Source organism: Micrasema longulum, unplaced genomic scaffold, assembly GCF_059751315.1.
Source record: "Micrasema longulum isolate JH-2025_06_02 unplaced genomic scaffold, ASM5975131v1 h1tg001613l, whole genome shotgun sequence".
NCBI lineage: Eukaryota > Metazoa > Arthropoda > Insecta > Trichoptera > Brachycentridae > Micrasema > Micrasema longulum.
Genome location: NW_028278794.1, coordinates 301,574 through 320,205, shown reverse-complemented (window position 1 = coordinate 320,205; position 18,632 = coordinate 301,574). Strand labels below are relative to the sequence as shown.

The window sequence follows — 18,632 nt, the reverse complement described above, 5'->3', positions numbered from 1 at the left end:
ATCGATATTTTGTGAGGACTGAAAGATTTATTAAAAAATACCAAAATGCGCAAACTTTTAACCTCGGTTGAGGGCCAAAAGTAGCAATGAATATTTGTTTAATAATTTTTTACATTCAATGTGATCCTAAATGCAACTTTTAGACCCCTTTCTCTTTGATTTCTAAAAAAATCATAGGGGAACCCGGGGTGGAACGAGGTACCGGGGCAGAACTGGTAATGAGCAGGAGATTCACTACGTACGACAGAGATGCGCGAACTTCGTGCACAACAGTCAGTTCACTGCGCTGCGATATGTGGAACGGTTGCTTTCAATGTAGGAGTGAGCTTAGTTTGAAATTCATCGAATGTTGGAGAAAAAGCTCGAAATTTCTAATATTTGCTCTGTTACACCAAGATAAATATCAATACACCATACTTAATTCAAAAATTTAAATAACATTTTTTAATTTCAATTTCCTTTTGGCTGACTAAAAGTCTAGTGATAACTCATGATCAACACTTATATCGGCCATTACTCCCGTGTTTTAAAGAACACTACTGTCAAGACACAACGGGTGGGGCACAACGGGGTGGTACCCCGTTCCGCCCCTAAAAATATTTGTAGGTATCCCTTTTCTAACTAGTATTATAAATGCGAAAGTGATTTTCTTTGTTGGTTGGTTACTCTTTTATACCTCTAACGTCACTTTTTGAACTGCAGATGGTGCGAACATATATAAGAAAAACCAGCTGGCACTCCTGGTCTGCGGATGCTATGTATCAAGTTGTTGATGCAGTCATAAGTTAAGAAAATATATCTGTAGTCTGTGGTTAAGAAATAGTATAATAAATAGTATGGTAGCGTCTTATCAGTGCGTAGTTCCACCATTAACACTTAAGAGGTTTGTTCGGAAAAGACGGGAAAATCCAGAACCTCTTGTTAATAAAAAGTCAAGAAAAAAAGTATTTCATCAACTGGTATACCAGCTAGCAGGAAATAAAAATTACAGCCATAATTTCAACAGAACTTTGGGAATGGCGGAAGAAGACTGGATTAAAAGCTTTTTGAAGCGTCACCCTGATTTCAGTCTGAGAAAACCAGAAGCAACAACGGGAGCACACGCTATGGGTTTCAACAGGGTAGCAGTATTGAACTTTTTAAATCTGCTTAGTGAAATTCTGTAAAAACACAAAATGAATACTACTAGCAACCCTTACCACCCCAACTTATAAGAATAATTTAAAAGTATGTATTAAAAAGGGAAACAATATCAAAAATGCAAAATAAGAAATAATGAAATGAAAACTCACATGTAAACAGAAAAAAACAAAGGAATAAAAACTTAGTTAATAAAATAAAATCGTAACCGTATCTGACGAACGTTCAGTTAATGAAGGCCGGTGTTCTTGTAGTGTTTGCAAAAATTAGGCGCACATGTCGTGTGCGGATTTATTTTTGATGCTCGTTAGCGAACTGTGCCAATAATTACTATATTATTAGCATATATTACAGATGAGAAATGCACAATGTCATTATTTAGTTTATTTTTTAATGTATCTACAATAAAACATGCAAAAAATATTATTATATTGTATTGTTTAATTGAGACGAGTACCCTTTTGTGTCCAGGGTTCATTGCATATTGTGCCCTGGGGGGTGGGGCAGAATGAGAAATTTCCACTTTTTTTTAAACACTATTTTTTTTATAGTAATTATGTATTGAGGTAAGTCAAACACTTGTTTTTTCGTAGAGAAATAAGTAAATAAACGTACAAATAGACAAATGATGATGTTATTCATTTCAAACTTACAAATTGCAATCAAAGCTTAGCTCCCCCGTTCCCCCCCCGGGTTGCCCTACGTCAACGGCCCCCGGTAAAATATAAAATCTATCTCGTATTGTCTGTGGTCTGTGGCCGCGCTTTGCAGAGATTATGTAGAAAAAGTTGTACTGTGGCTCAATAAAATCAATCTATGACTTTGCCGCTGGCAAAAATCTGATATCTGCCGGATCTGCCTATTTGCTTCTTTACTTGTGAAATTCACATTTTCGAAGTGCAGGAGACAGCATGGGCTCTAAACTTTTGAATTTGTCTTCATCAGCAAGGGTAAATATTTAAATATTTCTTCTTATTTTAGTACATTACAAATAACAACTACAAACATCACTATATTTATTTTATGTTCATTATGCAATAACTTATGTATATACGAGAATATGTATAATGTAGCATTTAATAATTTCAGTATTGTTTATATTTTAAATGCGATTTTAGTGCACTTTTCTTTCGTTATAAGCTGTTTGTTTTTATGACTGTGAACAGTCAGTCTCAGTATATTTAGACATTGAGTGACATTTCATGTTCAATTCTACATCGATGTTTTTAATTAATTTCGAATAAGTTTATTAATACATTTATCACCATATGTACACGATTAGTATTATTATTCGTTTTGGAAAGTGTGTTACCAAAGATTTAATTACAAATATTTATAATTAGCTTTTTAATTTGTGCCTATGAAGATTTCAATACAATTGCTTGCAGATATTGTGTCATTCGGAGTTTATTAATTAAGGACTGTATCCCTGGAAATCTTCTTGACGTGTGAAAATTTGAAGCATATTACCAATATTATAATTTCGCAAATTAAAAAGGTAGTAATATTAATTTGGTATAATGGAACACCAAACTAAAGTTGTAATGGAAGGTAAAATGGAAAACAAAAATGAGCAGGAAGAGAAGGAGATCTTACAGAAGATTTACAAATACTTGACGGATGCCGGTTACATGAGAGCTAATTTTACCGGAATAAGCCCGTTTGATAGAATTGCTGGAGGACTGACCTGGTGTATAACGGGCTCTGACAACTTGAATAATATTGGATTTCTGTTTGGATACGGAGAGGAGTTGAATATAAAAAGGAAAATTCTTCTTTCCGAGAGGATTATCAGTGCTCTCCTCCGTGCTACCAAAAGGTGTCCGATCATTCTGCAGCCTCATCAAATTATGGGTCTCGATGTTGATAAGTTGATCATTGTTGTTGAATGGCTAATTAACCAGCATTATAAGTTTGGTAAATCTTCTAAAGACCACACAGAAACACTGATAAGTCTCAAACAAGAAGAATCCATCCAATTGGTACTGACTAATATTGTTTCAGTTCTGGAACAATACCAACCTGCCAGGAGGCGTCGGCCTAAAGATCCCACTGTGTCAACTGAAAGTTACAAACGATTGAATCATCAATATGTTTATGTAAATTATAAAAAAACTAAAAATAATAAACACGTTTTAGATGAACGAAATAATTTTATAGATCAAGAGTCTATTTATATTTACCCAGTCGACTTAAGTAAATTGCATTTGAACCAAATAAGTGACAATGAAGAAAGAGAAAACCACTACAGATTATTGCGTGAAGAATTGGATTTTATGTCTGAAAGTGAACAAATGTCTGTAGAGTTGAGCAAATTGGAAAGCTATTCCAAAATATCTGAAACTTTAAAAATGGAAAATACCAAATTGATTCAAATAATCGACATGGACCTCGTACAATTGAATGATGTAAAAGCCGCAAATATTAAATACGAAACGGAACTTTCCAAGATGAATGCACATATTGGGGAGCAAGAAGATTACCAACAGGTTTTTAATTTAGTGCTTCAAACAAAGAGTATAAGGGATGAATTTTCGAATTTACGTACCAAATATATAGAAAAGCAGAGTCAAGTTCAGCGAGATAAAATTAATGCAGTGGAAGAAAGTTTAGAAGAAAACCCTAATTATGTAGCGGAGTTGAACGAGAAAATAAGGACCTGGGAGCGCTGCTTAGCGGAAGAAGATGAAGAGATTAAGGAATTAGAACTTCTGTTAGACCAGCCAGGACCCGCTGAACTGGCAATGTACCAAAGAAGATTTTATGAATTATACAATCAGATTGCAGCCAACACCATTGAAACTAAACAGTTTTATGACTTTTACAATACTCTGATCGACTCCAAGCAATATGTAGAAAAGGAAATAAATCTTCTGAACTCTGTTTTGGACAATTATTCAAGAGCTATGTCGTCGGCTAATTATCGGGATCAATTCTTTAAGCAACTGGAAACTATTGTAGAGTGGGTAAATCAAACCAAAACAAAGCTTACTCATATCCAAAATACTAAAAAAGATTTAAGGCATAGTCTCCATCAACAATTATCCTCACTTGTTGAGTTAGAAAGAGAATATGCTTCTGTGGTTTCGCAATTAAATTCTGAAGCTTCTCCAGAAAAAAGACTAAGAGACATGTTTGACTATTAACTGTTTTACTAAACTTATAACAACTTTGTTCCTCCAACATATTTTCATGTTTTCTTAATTTTGGTGTAAAAAATATAATGACCAAAAATATCCATAAAGATATATTAATGAATCTGCCTAAAATATTTAGGGTTTGAGTCATCAAGAAGTTCTAAAACAGTCCATAATGATAAGTGATGTAAACATTCCATCTTAGGGACATTATTAATCTTAAAATTATTCGTTTTTGGCTTTTAGTGTGCATTCATATTATTGTGTGATATAATTAAATATCAAATCCCACTGAAATATTTAACATTATTTATCTTCAAAAAGCTGTTAATGCTGGTTCTACATCCTTAAATGCGTGTTTCATTTGTTTACTTGTAAAACTTTTTTTTTATTATTGATTTTTATAGGAATTTTTTATAACATCCTACAAATTTTTAGGTTAATTATTTTTAATATAAATTACTTTTATAATGTTTTATCTTTCAAACAATACTAATAAACCTCACACCTATTTTCAACAAGACCAGGTTACGCTACAAAATTGCACTTTGCATTTGTGATCAAGTACCATTTTTGTTCAATCTTCAGTTATCTTTTAACAGAGAGGGCTTTAACTTAAAGAGTAGACTAAATTATCTCTATAATGCTTCAAAACATCTGAGCAGATCTGGCTTGTGAAGTAAATTTCGCCCACTATTCAATTCTGCCATATTTCACAATTCCATTATTTTCAAAATAACTTGATGTTGTTAAAAACAATATTTTTTATTTATAATTTTAAACACCTGTTTTGACTATAAGCCAGTACTACTAATAACAATTTAGTTATTTTTAGAAATCACATTTTTTTGTCATTAACTAATCAGCAGTCATCAAATTTGTTTTCAATTGAAAAATTTAAAGAAAGTAATTTTAATCATTTTTAAAAATTTCCGCAATGTGAAGTCTTATTGTCATGTTGCTCTTGTAAAGACTTAACTTATTAGCTCCATACGTTTCGATGCATGTTTATTCAATAATATTTAGTAATCACTGTTAAAATAAAATAGGATAAGATTCATTAGTTAAGTTTACCTTGATAAAGAAGCTTGTGTAGTTTTGAAACCGGTCAGTAGAAAAAATACAAATAAGTTGTTAAAAACAATGTTTTATATTTATTTTATTAAAATAAAATTGTAAAGAAATATTTTAATATTGTGGGCCTACTTGTAAAACACGTAAGTTACAAGTTAGGATGACGATATGCTAAAAAGGAACAATTATTTAAGGTGGTTTATAGATAAATATCTTTTAACTTCAGCTTGAATTTCATAAAGACCTTGATAATTTTTAATATGCACCCATGTGAACCTTTGTATATTTTTTTCCTGTCAGTTTTATTATTACATTTATATTTTTTATTATTAAGCTGTGTACTTTGTATTCTTATGAAGAGTATAAGGTATTTGATTTATGTAATTATATTAAATAAAATTATATTAGAATTATTTATTTTTTAAAAAATATTTTTGTGCTTAAAATATTTGAAAAAAGAAAATTTGTAAATGTAATATATAAATGTATATTTTCAATATTGCCAATAAAATTGAAGTGCGAAAGATTTCATCTCTATTTTTATTTTAAAATATGAATTTCCAAACAAAATTACTAGAAGTCCAATTTCAATTATAATTAAAAAAATTAGAAAGGATTATCATGTCGCACCTCTGTTAAAATAGAATAATAACTAAAAAAAACATACGTTGTGTTAAATGTACTCAATAAATTATGAAAAATACTCTAATTTGCTAAAAAACAGATATGATGCTTTACAATTTAACCCTTTGTTCTCTGAACATAGATTTAGTAGAGTTTTTGAATTATGTTATTTATAGCTTGAAAAATAATTAATATATATTATATATATTTTTTAAAACTTGAAATAAAAAAATATGGTAGAAATTTTACCGCTAGGGAATTACAGCTCAAAAAGTTGTTATTTTTGCATTACTATACATTTACAAAACTAAATCAAAAACCCGCATTATAACCAAACCACAAAAATATTTTTAAAAAAGAACTTGCTATCATAATTATAATATTGAGGTTTGTAAAGGAGTAATCATTTTACACAACCAAATGGTTGACAGCTCTATGCAAAACTGTTCCCCGGGAGTCAATTTTTGGAACTAATTTAATTCATTAATTCGGGGCACGTTCACAGGCATGGGTTCTTCCTGGTTGTGTCACTATAAACTGTGTCTATAATCAACTAGTCTATGTATAATGGTTTTAATAAATAAATAACTTCAAAATGGCCAAAACTACAAAAAATATGCACCGACAGTGTTTATTTATTTTTGCACCACAACAGGCCGGGAGGCCCAATTACAGTGGTGAATTACATCACAGAACACCCAGGCTTGAGAAAAATCACATTTTAATGTTTGTGTTCTCACCGGGAATCGAACCCGGAACCTTTCGTGTGTGAGTCAAGCGTCTTGACCACTACACCACGGAGGCCGCCAGAATGCATAGTAACATCAAATGCATTGTCATGTAAGAGATGTCAGTTATTTTACACCTGTGTACATTTTTACCATCAGGGAGCAAAGGGTTAACAACTCAATAGCTTTATAACACACTTTAATGAACACTTTGAATGCTCCCATTCTCAAACATTGTCATATTTTAACTATTTTCTTTTTGACAATTGAAATTTTCTTCGAAAAATGTATTAGTATTTTTTGAGCCAGATCTTAATATATACAACACCAGAATTGCTTCAAAGGGTGAAAAGAAAAACAAAAAAACTAAATCAAGTAAACACAGTTTTAAGGCATGTTATTTTAGTTTAGGCTGTTCTGAAAATTCTGCTTTTTTGAGTATTTTATCCCATGTGCAAGAATTTAAAGCGTAATTTGAAATTATTCAAAACGCAAGTTGGACATTTGAAAACTTAAATGAAGTGTAAGAATTCTTTAACTTGAAAAGTTTAAAAAATGACTTTCTTTACAGAGAGTAGGACTGTTGGGAATCCGTAACTACTCGGCCACACACGATGCAGATCTGGTAGTTATTGGCACCGGTCCTGGTGGATATGTGGCGGCCATCAAAGCTGCTCAGCTGGGCATGAAGGTATGCCATCCATTTCTATTAGTTTATAAAGGTCGTAAAACAACCTCAATAAATTAAGAAAATAATGACAGGTAATAGGAAAGTGTCATGGAAGCTAAAATATATACATTGTTGTTGAATGCAGAAAGCTGAAATTAATCTTGAAAATGATTGAGGGTCAGATATTAGAAACATTACTTCGCATCATTCCAACAGAAGCAATATTACTGATGATTGAACTATTCATTCTGTACGGATAGTTACATAGGTGAATATTTAACTACACAATGATTACAATCTCAGTTTGAAATTTTTAAAATCCCAAGAGAAATAAATGTAGGAATTGACGTAAACTCCTAAAACTGCCTGTCCTGTCATTCTCCGTGCGCCTGTTACAGACATTTAATTAAAAAACCCTTTCATAATTGTAGATAAAATAAGTTTAAAAATACTCTAAATTCATTGAAACCACTCAAAGTAGTTCAATTTTCACTGTAATTCATAGGAATATTTCCAAATGCTGAAGCCGCATATCTCCATACAAATTTATATTGCAAGTTTTGATTCACGGCGCGCTGTAGCATTTAAAAATAATTCTAACAATTCATTAATTTAGTCAGTTCAGAGACAAACTTTGAACTCGACTCACGTCGGTTTATGCTGGCTAGTTTGTGTCATTATCAACTCGAAGTGTGGATACATAATTACAAAGTCAGGATGCTTTATTAGTAAAAAGACACATAAATGTGGAAGAATCAATGAATGTGCGTAGAGATACAGTGGGAGGCAAACATCTCTAAATACTCTAGTGGACAAATTAATAGGACGATAATAATTGCAAGGAATTTAGCTGTAATTATATACATATAGGTATTGTGATGGGGAGGTTCGGGAGGCGTAGCACCCACCCAAGCTTCCCATCCACCGACCAGATCAGTCCAGTAAAAACAAGAGACAAAACCAAATGTGAACAAAATATATACTCTCTCCCCACATGTAAAATAATTCAACTAGTTGAAATAAAAAAAAAGACCTTTTCCCATATGAAATTGTTTAATAAATAAAAGCATTCATTATCTGTCAATTAAATTGCATAAATATCCAAAGTTTTTTTGATGATATGAAATCAGTTAACAATATGTAAATTTTAGGTAGGAAATATATAGATAATCTTATGAGTATAAATAACAAGAAAATGTTTTCAATTCCTAACTAACCGATTTCTGCAGATTTTAGATATTTTCTGCGGGAAAGTATACATTGAATTAATGAATGGAGAATTCGAACCCACATAGTAGAAAAATAAATGTTGCAAAAAATATCTGAAATATAATTTTCTTCGACCAAAATCAAATTGCAGAGTCTAAACTAAAAATGCTTGAGGTTAATTATTATTCAAAATATAAATGATTTAATAACAAACTGATTTCATTCGGATGTTTAATCCTAAATCCATTTTTTCCTGTTGGCGCAAGAACGATGGATCTTGAATTTAAACCGTAATACAAAATTTGAAATTCATTTAATTAATTTTCTTGTAAAAATGTCCTAAAACATAATTTCGCAGCTCACTTGAATGTAATGAATTCTCCTGCGGGGTACATCAACTTGAGGAAAAGAAGTAGATTTTGTGCTTCTTGTATCGTTCATTTTAGTGTTTGCAACCATCAATCAGATAATTTTGATTAAACCACGATTCAACATGGTGTCAGCGTCGAAATATTTAAACTATATTTTACATGTCGGCCAAGTGAAAAGCAATGAAATGGTCATCAGATTCGACTGATCATTTAAATTGAAAATGGAATTTTGGAATAATTTTTATATCGGAATAACCTTTTAAACTGCCACACTTCTACATGGGTGTCAGAAAATAAAAAAAAATATATATTTTGAGGTATAATTAGGAACCTGTTATGAATACAACTATAATTAGCGTTGTGTCACAATGATGATTTTCAATCTGATTTGAATAAACTGTGAAGATAGTTTTTGGGTAGCGTCCAAGGACCGCCAGAGTAGTTAACCTGCTTCGATCAAAAAGATTTACCGCGCAAAAGACCGCGCGTTCTCGGAATGTTTAAATTTCTTGCCATAGAAAATAATTGGCTCAGTGTTGTTATTGTAACAAACCTGTGTGACCAAGTGCCGACTTAAAATAATGTCATCACGGTATATGAAATTTAAACAATATAATTTTTAAAGTTTATTTTATTTCATACGTCCATCAAATAATTTATTTAATGGTTACTTAATTTATTTGTTATCTTAATGCTTGTTCAAATAAAATTGTAATTTACTCTGTGGCAGTAAGAGGAAGTATTAATAAGAAAAGTAGGTAAATAACTAAGACTAATAATATCATGCATATTCCATTGGTAATTATTTGTCATTTTCAATTTTACTTTGTTGACTTTAAATATTTATTTTAAAAAAGGTGTTGAAAAGGAAAGATGATGAATAGCTCGAACAGTCTTATCAAGGGATTTATCTATATAAACACAGGTTGTTGCTGTGGAAAAGGAGTCAACTCTCGGTGGAACTTGCTTGAATGTGGGATGCATCCCATCAAAAGCTCTATTAAATAATTCTCACTACTACCACATGGCCCATGGAAATGATCTGAAGGAAAGAGGTATTGACGTATCCAATGTCACCCTGAATCTTGATAAAATGATGAGTGTGAAAGAAGGTGTTGTCAAATCTTTGACCGGTGGCATTGCTCAATTGTTTAAGAAAAATAAGGTAACTATTTTACTCTGCGTATCTTGTTTTTATTTTGACATACACATAATAAAACATCTTTCGTCTTTAATCAGACTTCATTCCAATAAAACATTATTTCTTTTTCCTTTGAATACATGAGGCCTGTCACTTGTAGTAATAATCAATTATCAGAAAAATTAATAACGCAACTTTTTATTTCTCTGCACAGTCATAAAAAGTATTTAGACAACAACAAAAATATGTATTTGTTGTCAGGTTTCTGGTTGGTAATAAAAAGTATGAGTGAAAGTGCAACATAAAATGTAGTTGGTAACTACATTTTATATTGTACTTTTAAAGTTAAAATCTCATCCCAATAAAATATACCAAATAATTCAAATAAAATTGCAAGTTGAATGTTATAAAATATTTTTTTTTGTATTTATAAAAAAAATAAAAAATTATTTGCTTTTTAAACATAGATCATTTATGAAAACATCTCATTTTTTGAAAATTTGTAGTTACCAACTTGTGCAAGAAGTCCAATGAAATATATATGTGCTTTGTGTTATTTTTTTAATTGTTCTCGTTTTGTATAATATTATTGTTGTGCTATGTTGTTTAAGCGTATTATTCGTCTTAACTCAACACAGGACTTTTGTCCTCAATAAATGTAAATCAAATTAAATTGTCAAAATAATTAAGTAAATGTTTTACAGGTGTCTTTTAACATTTTAGATAACGTCTCTCAATGGTCACGGTGAAATTACTGCACCCGGACAAGTAACAGTAAAAAAAACTGATGGATCAGTTGACACAGTAAACACAAAAAATATCCTCATTGCAACCGGATCAGAAGTCACACCATTCCCTGGAATCACGGTATGAATATTGATATTGTACTTTGCGTTCTATTTTGATGGTATCCGTATCAAGGCAGTTAAAGAATACAGTTTGCTGTTAGGTAAAAATTCTGAATAGGGAAATCAAGTGGAGGTATGCCCGTCTTGTAGTGCACTGATTGGCGCGTCCGCCTACCGAGCTTGAGGTCCTCAGTGCGATTCCTAGTAGAGTGGTTCTTCACTGCAATCGTTGTTCCTGAACTAGCACCTAAAGCGTAAGATTGATTGCAGGTAACAAAAATGATCTAGATACGCTGCAATTGTAGTACCAAAACAATGTCCTGTACACCACTGGATGAGGGAAATGGGGAATGATGATGATTTTCATTATATCTTCAAATCTTATTTGTCATCGTACAATTCTACTTGTTAAACTATTGTATTGTATATATGTAAATTATAAAATAGGCGCAGATTATAATGTTTTATCACTCAGACTTCATACGGCTTTGTTTTTTTTATTTTACCAGTCAGTTGGGTTCTATACTACAAATCAAATGTAATTATCGATGTAAAATATCTGTAAAGGCCCTATGGCCATTTAAAAAAGGAATAATAAATCTAATTATTTTGTAGTGTCAATATGGTCATGATCAAATTTTAATAAACCTTTTAAAAACTAATTTGGTTTAAGGTTGATGAGGAAACTATTGTATCCTCGACTGGTGCTTTGAGTTTAAAGCAAGTTCCTGAACATTTAGTTGTCATTGGGGCCGGAGTTATTGGACTTGAGTTAGGATCCGTTTGGCAGAGACTGGGTGCTAAAGTAACAGCTGTTGAATTTTTGGATTCTATCGGAGGTATTAAAAAATTTGAATAAAATTAGTTTGTTCTTTTATTTCGGTATTAAAAAAACCTTTATCTTTTATAGTTTGTAATAATATGCATGCATTTTACATTTCTATGCAGGTGTTGGTATTGATATGGAGGTAGCAAAAACCTTTCAAAAAATATTAACCAAACAAGGACTCAATTTCAAATTAGGGACGAAGGTTTTAGGAGCAACTAAGAATGGGAACACAATTAAAGTTGACGTTGAATCAGCTAAAGATGGCAAGAAAGATTCGGTGAGCATTTAGATCATAAAAAATATATTTATTTGCACAATAATTAGAAAACTAATAACAATATTGTTTCAGCTTGAATGCGATGTGTTGCTGGTATGTGTTGGTAGGCGGCCATACACAGCTGATTTGGGACTTGAAAAAATTGGTATCATCACAGATGCTCGAGGACGAATTCCTGTTAATGAAACTTTTCAAACTATCGTGTCTGGGTTTGTAATCTCTTACCATCTTGCATTAATTGATCGTAAACACCTTTATTATACAATGAAGTATGTAATATTATTGTACAAAATAACGAGATTACATTCCAAATTATGTTTGTTAACATTGTAGAGTATATGCCATCGGTGACTGTATCCACGGGCCTATGTTGGCACACAAAGCAGAAGATGAGGGAATTGTCTGTGTTGAAGGAATGACTGTAAGCATCTATTTATATTTTTCATAGTTTAACTTATAAATAAAAATGATAATAGATTATTTATCTTATTTATTTATTAGTTTACAAAAAAAAAGATAAACATACAAGTCCAGAGTACGCACATAATAATATGTATATTTTTTTATTGAATCATTTAACTAGGGTCAGTACTCTGTACCAAGCCGGCAAAATTAAAAAAAAATATATATTTCATGTATTAAAAAAATATATATATTTCATGTATTGAAAAAATATATTTATTTATAATATACATTATATAATAAAACATTTTCTTAGATGCTTAATTTTTTTTTACCTAAACCAATATATACTATTTGACCTAATTTCCAGGGTATGCCAGTTCATATTGACTACAACTGTGTTCCCTCTGTTATATACACACACCCGGAGGTTGGTTGGGTTGGAAAATCCGAAGAAGATTTAAAGAAAGCTGTAAGTGATATTTACAAACAAAATTGTATTGTTTTAATAATGTATCCAGCCAAGCATAGCAATTTTGATGGTAAAATTATGTTAAAAACATTTTCAGGGTATTGCATACAAAATTGGCAAATTCCCATTCATGGCAAATTCTCGAGCAAAAACTAACAACGAAACAGAAGGATTTGTGAAGGTATTAGCTGATCAAGGAACTGACAGAATTCTAGGCACTCACATCATCGGTCCCGTGAGTATTTCTGTTCATAAATAATACATCAACATCATTCCCTTTCTGCGAGGTCTAATATTGTTTTAGTTGTAGTTCTGTTTTCACTATTTCCATATAACCTTTTAACATTACTCCAAATCCTATGCCTATATCATCGGAAAAAAAACTACTATCTTAGAAACACTATTTGAGAACCTTACTAGTTTTTTTTTTTTTAAACTCACTATTGGGACAATACATTTATAACATAATGTACACAAAAATAACATTATATAATTTTTAAAGTGAGTGATAAGACACATGATAAATACTAGATATAATTGTGACCTAGACCTCCCAAAGTTCAGACTTAGTAAGGTTAGCAAATTCATTCGCGGTGGACTGTACCAGTTTGTAAAATAAAATTCTATAGTAAGTTATTTTGACCCTGACAGAATAAAAAGATTTCAAAATCTTGTGTACAAAAAACTTAATATAAATACATATTATAACTAAATTAAGGACTATTTAAACAACACAGATGCTTGGGTGTTAGTCCAATTTAGGACCTATTAGTTTTGTATCCATAATTCAACCATATTGGGAATCGAACCCAAGACCTACTACATGGTAGGCGAAACGCGCTGACAATTTCACCACGAGGGGGACAATGTAAATATAAAATCAATATTTTGTCCATGTTATGTTTCAGGGCGCTGGTGAGCTGATCAATGAGGCAGTTTTGGCGATAGAATACGGAGCAGCGGCTGAAGATGTTGCTCGAGTGTGTCACGCTCACCCGGTAATCATTACCTTTATGTGAATTCATAATCTAAAAGAATCTATGATTCTTTATATTTTTTTAACTGCCCATATAAAGTGCCACATAAATTTAGATAGTTTTCATTTTATATTTCAGAAAGTAAATAATAATGCATTTATTTTTCCTTTTTCCAGACTTGTGCAGAGGCACTGAGGGAAGCAAATCTCATGGCGTATTGTGGAAAACCTATCAACTTTTAATTACATACAATCTAATAGCAAGCCCTTTTGGTAAAGATTTATGTTTAATAACATCTTCAAGAATTGTGGCTTCTGAAACCAACCATACTCAGCAATATTAAGATATTCTAAGAAGAGAAGCACAATAATTCACAATGATTTGAGTTTAATGTATTGTAAATGATAGTGTTAAAAAAAACTTTGGACTTAATTTTCCAAGCGAAGTTCTGTTTTTATTTATTAAGTTTTTAACACGAATATTGTAAATAGTATTTCACGTTATGTACGCAAAATGTTATTCCTTGCACTTGATTCTTGATAAATATTTTTTTGCCAAGCGACGTTCGCATTTCTGCAGCAGATTTTTATATTTTAACAAAATAAACTTCAGTTAAAATATTGTATGGAAATATAATTACATACATATGTTAATTAATTTTTGGTCAACAATTTATTTTAAAATTAAAATCTTAAATACGTGTGTGTGATTTTGTAAGTGCACTATAATATTTTAGCAATAATAAAAAAGTATCACTGTTTATAAATAATAGTTTTTTCTTATTCCTTATCCCACTTTTATGTTTTTCACTGAAATTTCCATGCATATTCCAATTCTAGTAAGTATATTTTTTAACATATCTGAACGTTTTCATTAAAAATAAATATTTGTTATTTCCGAAATACATTAATTTTTAGGTATACAGTGAAACCTCTATCTATCGTTCCTCGAATAATCATTTTCCCGGATGTGTCGTTTATTTCTTCCAACTCCGAAATAATTTAATATAAAACATGCAGAAAATGGATCGCATCAATTGTTTCTCTATCCACCATTTTACCGCATTCATCGTTTGAATTACGATGCGTATTTGACATATTTTAATATTTAGTGTATGTTCTAATGCGCAGAGCGTTCGAAAGAGAAAGAGAAACACAAAAATAATAATGTATACATACATTTCTAATGTATCCATACATATCTAATGTATCCTGGACTAAATATGATAATTGATATCAAACTTTAGATTGTATTGTTACATACGAGTATGTACTCAAATCTAGCAATAGCAAAGCATTGCCGGGTTCAGCTCGTAATATTGTAAATGCGAACGTGGGTTTGTTTGTTTGTGTTTCCTTCACATTGCAAGGGAGCAATCAATCAATCTAATTTTTTGCATAGAGATACCCGGAAAGCTTAGAAGTGTCATAGGATACTTTTCATTCTGAAAAAAATATCACTTTTCAAAAATGATTTCTCCTTTCACATCGTAACGGAGTGAACGATTAACGTGATTTTTTGCATAGGGATTGACGGAGAGCTGACAAGTGACATGGGCTACTTTTCGTCCCGAAAAATATATCACTCTCTTGGGAAAATTCTTAGAAGAAAAATACAATCTTAGTGGAAAACGAATTATTATACACAATAACGATGCTACGTCACCATAAACTAATGGACCGTCGTTTTTTGTATAACAATATTTGGAAGACCGGCGATTGATCAGGCTACTTTTTATCCTAAAAAAATATATCATTCCATCAGCGAAATTTTTATTGTTAAATAACAAAGTGAAATAATTAACTAATATTTCCCTAATACCACGAGAGCGAAGCTGTGAGTAAAAGCTAGTATAAAAAGAAGTAAAATTTTAGTAAGCATCAAAAGAAGAAAGATAAAAATAAATTTATTTTTTGATTCACTGCAAAACCTGAAGTAAGTCGTAAACCGATTTGTAGTTCTGTGCAGCAATCCACTTGGTTATGTTAAAACTGTTCATGTCTTTCTGTCCGTCCAGCTGACTGTACTTTCTCGGTGAAATAATGCTATTGCATAATATATGTAAAATATGTAAAAATAAAACAATTTATACCATGAAGATTTTGTAAATATTTATAATGTTTAAAAAATTATGCTTAAGCACATAAATACACACATGTAAGATATTGCACATCTACACGACCAATAAAATGTCAATAGAATCTCAAAAGAATAACTTCATAAAAATAAGTGTACATGATATATAACAGTCTTACATTTGAGACATGTTTTCAAATATGTACTCGGTTACCACGGATTTGAATATGTATTTGAATTTCGTTCTTAATTTTGTCATATAAAGCTTGTCATGTTATGTGATTGCTAAATAAATTAAATTTATTAATTCTGCAAGTTTCTGTGATCAAAAAGATGCCTCGTATATTATAAATTATGGACACGTTGCAATTGAGTGGTAGAGTTACAAAACCTGACTGCGAGTCACAAATCCTATTCCAATGCATTGAAATTCAAATAGGGATGTTGCAAAACCCGCTCCGACTTATACATATATTGTGATATGTATAATACATATTATTATAAAACCATTGTTTTTTGTGAACTGTTCAAGAGAGAAAAGTGTCCTGAGTGGATTTTGTAACTCTACGACTCAATTACATTTAATAAAATACTTTTATTCATCCATCAATAAGTTACATTTATAGCTAATAATGATTAAGTGATTATATATTATAATATGAGATTTTTATTGCTAGATAATATTTATAAGGAAAGTAGATTAAATTAAAAATCTTACAATCTTAATCTGCTGACAAGCCAGTTTCGCGGTTTAGCGGGTTTCATTATTTTTCCTTTTATATTATCTGTTCATATTTACCTTCTTAAATAAAATAAAATACGTGATATATAATTTTAAAACTCTTAAGTTTAAAAAAAAACTGTCAAAATGGACAAAAGAGTTCACACAAAAAAGCAAAATAATTTTGTCAAAAACGCAACGATTATTTAACTTAACTTTTTTGATGCAACTGGCCCTAAATAGTTCACTCTTAAATTACTGTAAATGGTGAAAATATTTCGCAACCTTTGATTTTATGAAGAATTGAAAAAATGTAAAAGTAAAAATTATTCAACTGCAATTAGTATTTCTTTCACTTACATTTTTAACAAGGCTACTAAGTTCACACAGAAAAATAATTTATGAATAGAGTAAAACAGATACATGAAGTTAGCAGCAAAAGGATGGGAGATAACTTTTTACAAGATAATAAGTCAAGTTTCTTCCAGCTTCTTGGCTTGTGTATTTTAGGGACTTCATGACATCTGTAGGTCTAGGGTTTAACAGTGGATATATTGTTTGCTTCATTCTACGAGCACTAGTTGAAAACCATTAAATATTTTTCCAGTACTAACACCTATTTACCTCAGAAAAATTATTCACAAAATTAATTAGAATTATATTCTAATTGAATTAGGAACAAATATATAAATACATACTTAAATAGTTTCTTTGGTTAATTTACATTTAATCAGCACAATGGCTTTAATATTCTAGAATACAGACCGCGGTGGAGGACGAGATGTGAGACTTTGCTGCAAACCAAAACCCCAGGATTGAGACTGTGAAGAAGAAATTCTAGAATAGCAAGTAATGTAATATTTCTAAATAAATTGTACTTGGAACAAGCTCGCTTTAGTGAGATTTTACATACACTGACCCTTAAAATTACAATAATTTACATTAAATATGTATTTTATTATATCAAAAACGAGAAAAAATGAGCGCTAATAAAAATATATTATATGAATATTATAAACCAACCAAATAAAGAAGTTCAGTACTACGGGAAATTGGATATAAAAATGTTTTCTTATGCGCGGTGAAAATTAGAGCATTCAATTTATTGTATGTTTCTTGAAAATGTATGAAAAAAAAATCAAATGAACTACTTTGAACAGCGTCACTAGTTCTTCTGAATCAACCAATGATAGAGTATTGTGATAGATTTACGGTTTACGAGAAGCCAATTCACCAATCAGCAGAACTCACCGAAGAGAACTTGTGATGTCACACGCAGAGTAATTCCAAAATTCCAACTTTAAAAAAAAATATTTTGGCTTAGTTTAATAATCTATTGACAAATAAAAAAAACTAACCATAATCAAATATGGATTACTGCCATTTTTTAAACTAACTTTTCATTAAAATAATACTGTTTTTGAAAAAACAAAATAATTTTACAGGTTTAATTTGTCTATTATCATGCAAAAATACATTTTCTATGACTGTTAAATAAACAAAATATTTTATGACTATTTTTACTAAAATTACAAAAAAAAAAATCAATAAAACGAGATTTATATTTAAATTGAATTCGAAAACAATGTAAAGGTAGATGTTATTTTAAAAGAACATAGAATGAAAAAGAATTATTCTACACTATTTTTTGTTATAAAATTGTTTTAATATGATTAAGTTAAAATGTTTAATGATATACAAAATAATGTGATTTCTTAATAATCTGGCTCAAGTGAAGTGCACTAAAGCAATCATGCGTGTAAAGCTACATTATTAAGAATGCTGTTAATAATCCTTTATACATATTCTTACATTAAGTACATGTGTGTATTTCTCAATTTTATCATCAAAACTGCACTACTTAGTGTCTAAAACTATATTCAAAACTACACAGGCTACAATTTATTCAAATCAATAATATGCTTTGGTTAAAAGA

General features: G+C 30.6%; 2 protein-coding genes across 2 annotated transcripts; both read left to right on the top strand.

The window, feature by feature from the left end:
- The first annotated feature begins 1,964 nt into the window (after positions 1-1,964).
- LOC148274630 (dihydrolipoyl dehydrogenase) lies at positions 1,965-14,665 on the top strand. Its single transcript, XM_088236881.1, has 12 exons — positions 1,965-2,090; positions 7,275-7,394; positions 9,879-10,118; positions 10,818-10,961; positions 11,616-11,781; positions 11,891-12,048; positions 12,121-12,257; positions 12,382-12,469; positions 12,821-12,922; positions 13,020-13,157; positions 13,831-13,920; positions 14,076-14,665. The coding sequence occupies exons 1-12, from the start codon at positions 2,052-2,054 to the stop codon at positions 14,139-14,141; spliced, it is 1,488 nt and encodes a 495-aa protein (XP_088093007.1). The 5' UTR covers positions 1,965-2,051; the 3' UTR covers positions 14,142-14,665.
- On the top strand, positions 2,127-4,377 carry LOC148274631 (coiled-coil domain-containing protein 93-like). Its single transcript, XM_088236880.1, has one exon. It carries the CDS (start codon positions 2,661-2,663, stop codon positions 4,284-4,286), a length of 1,626 nt encoding a protein of 541 aa, XP_088093006.1. The 5' UTR covers positions 2,127-2,660; the 3' UTR covers positions 4,287-4,377.
- Positions 14,666-18,632: the final 3,967 nt, after the last annotated feature.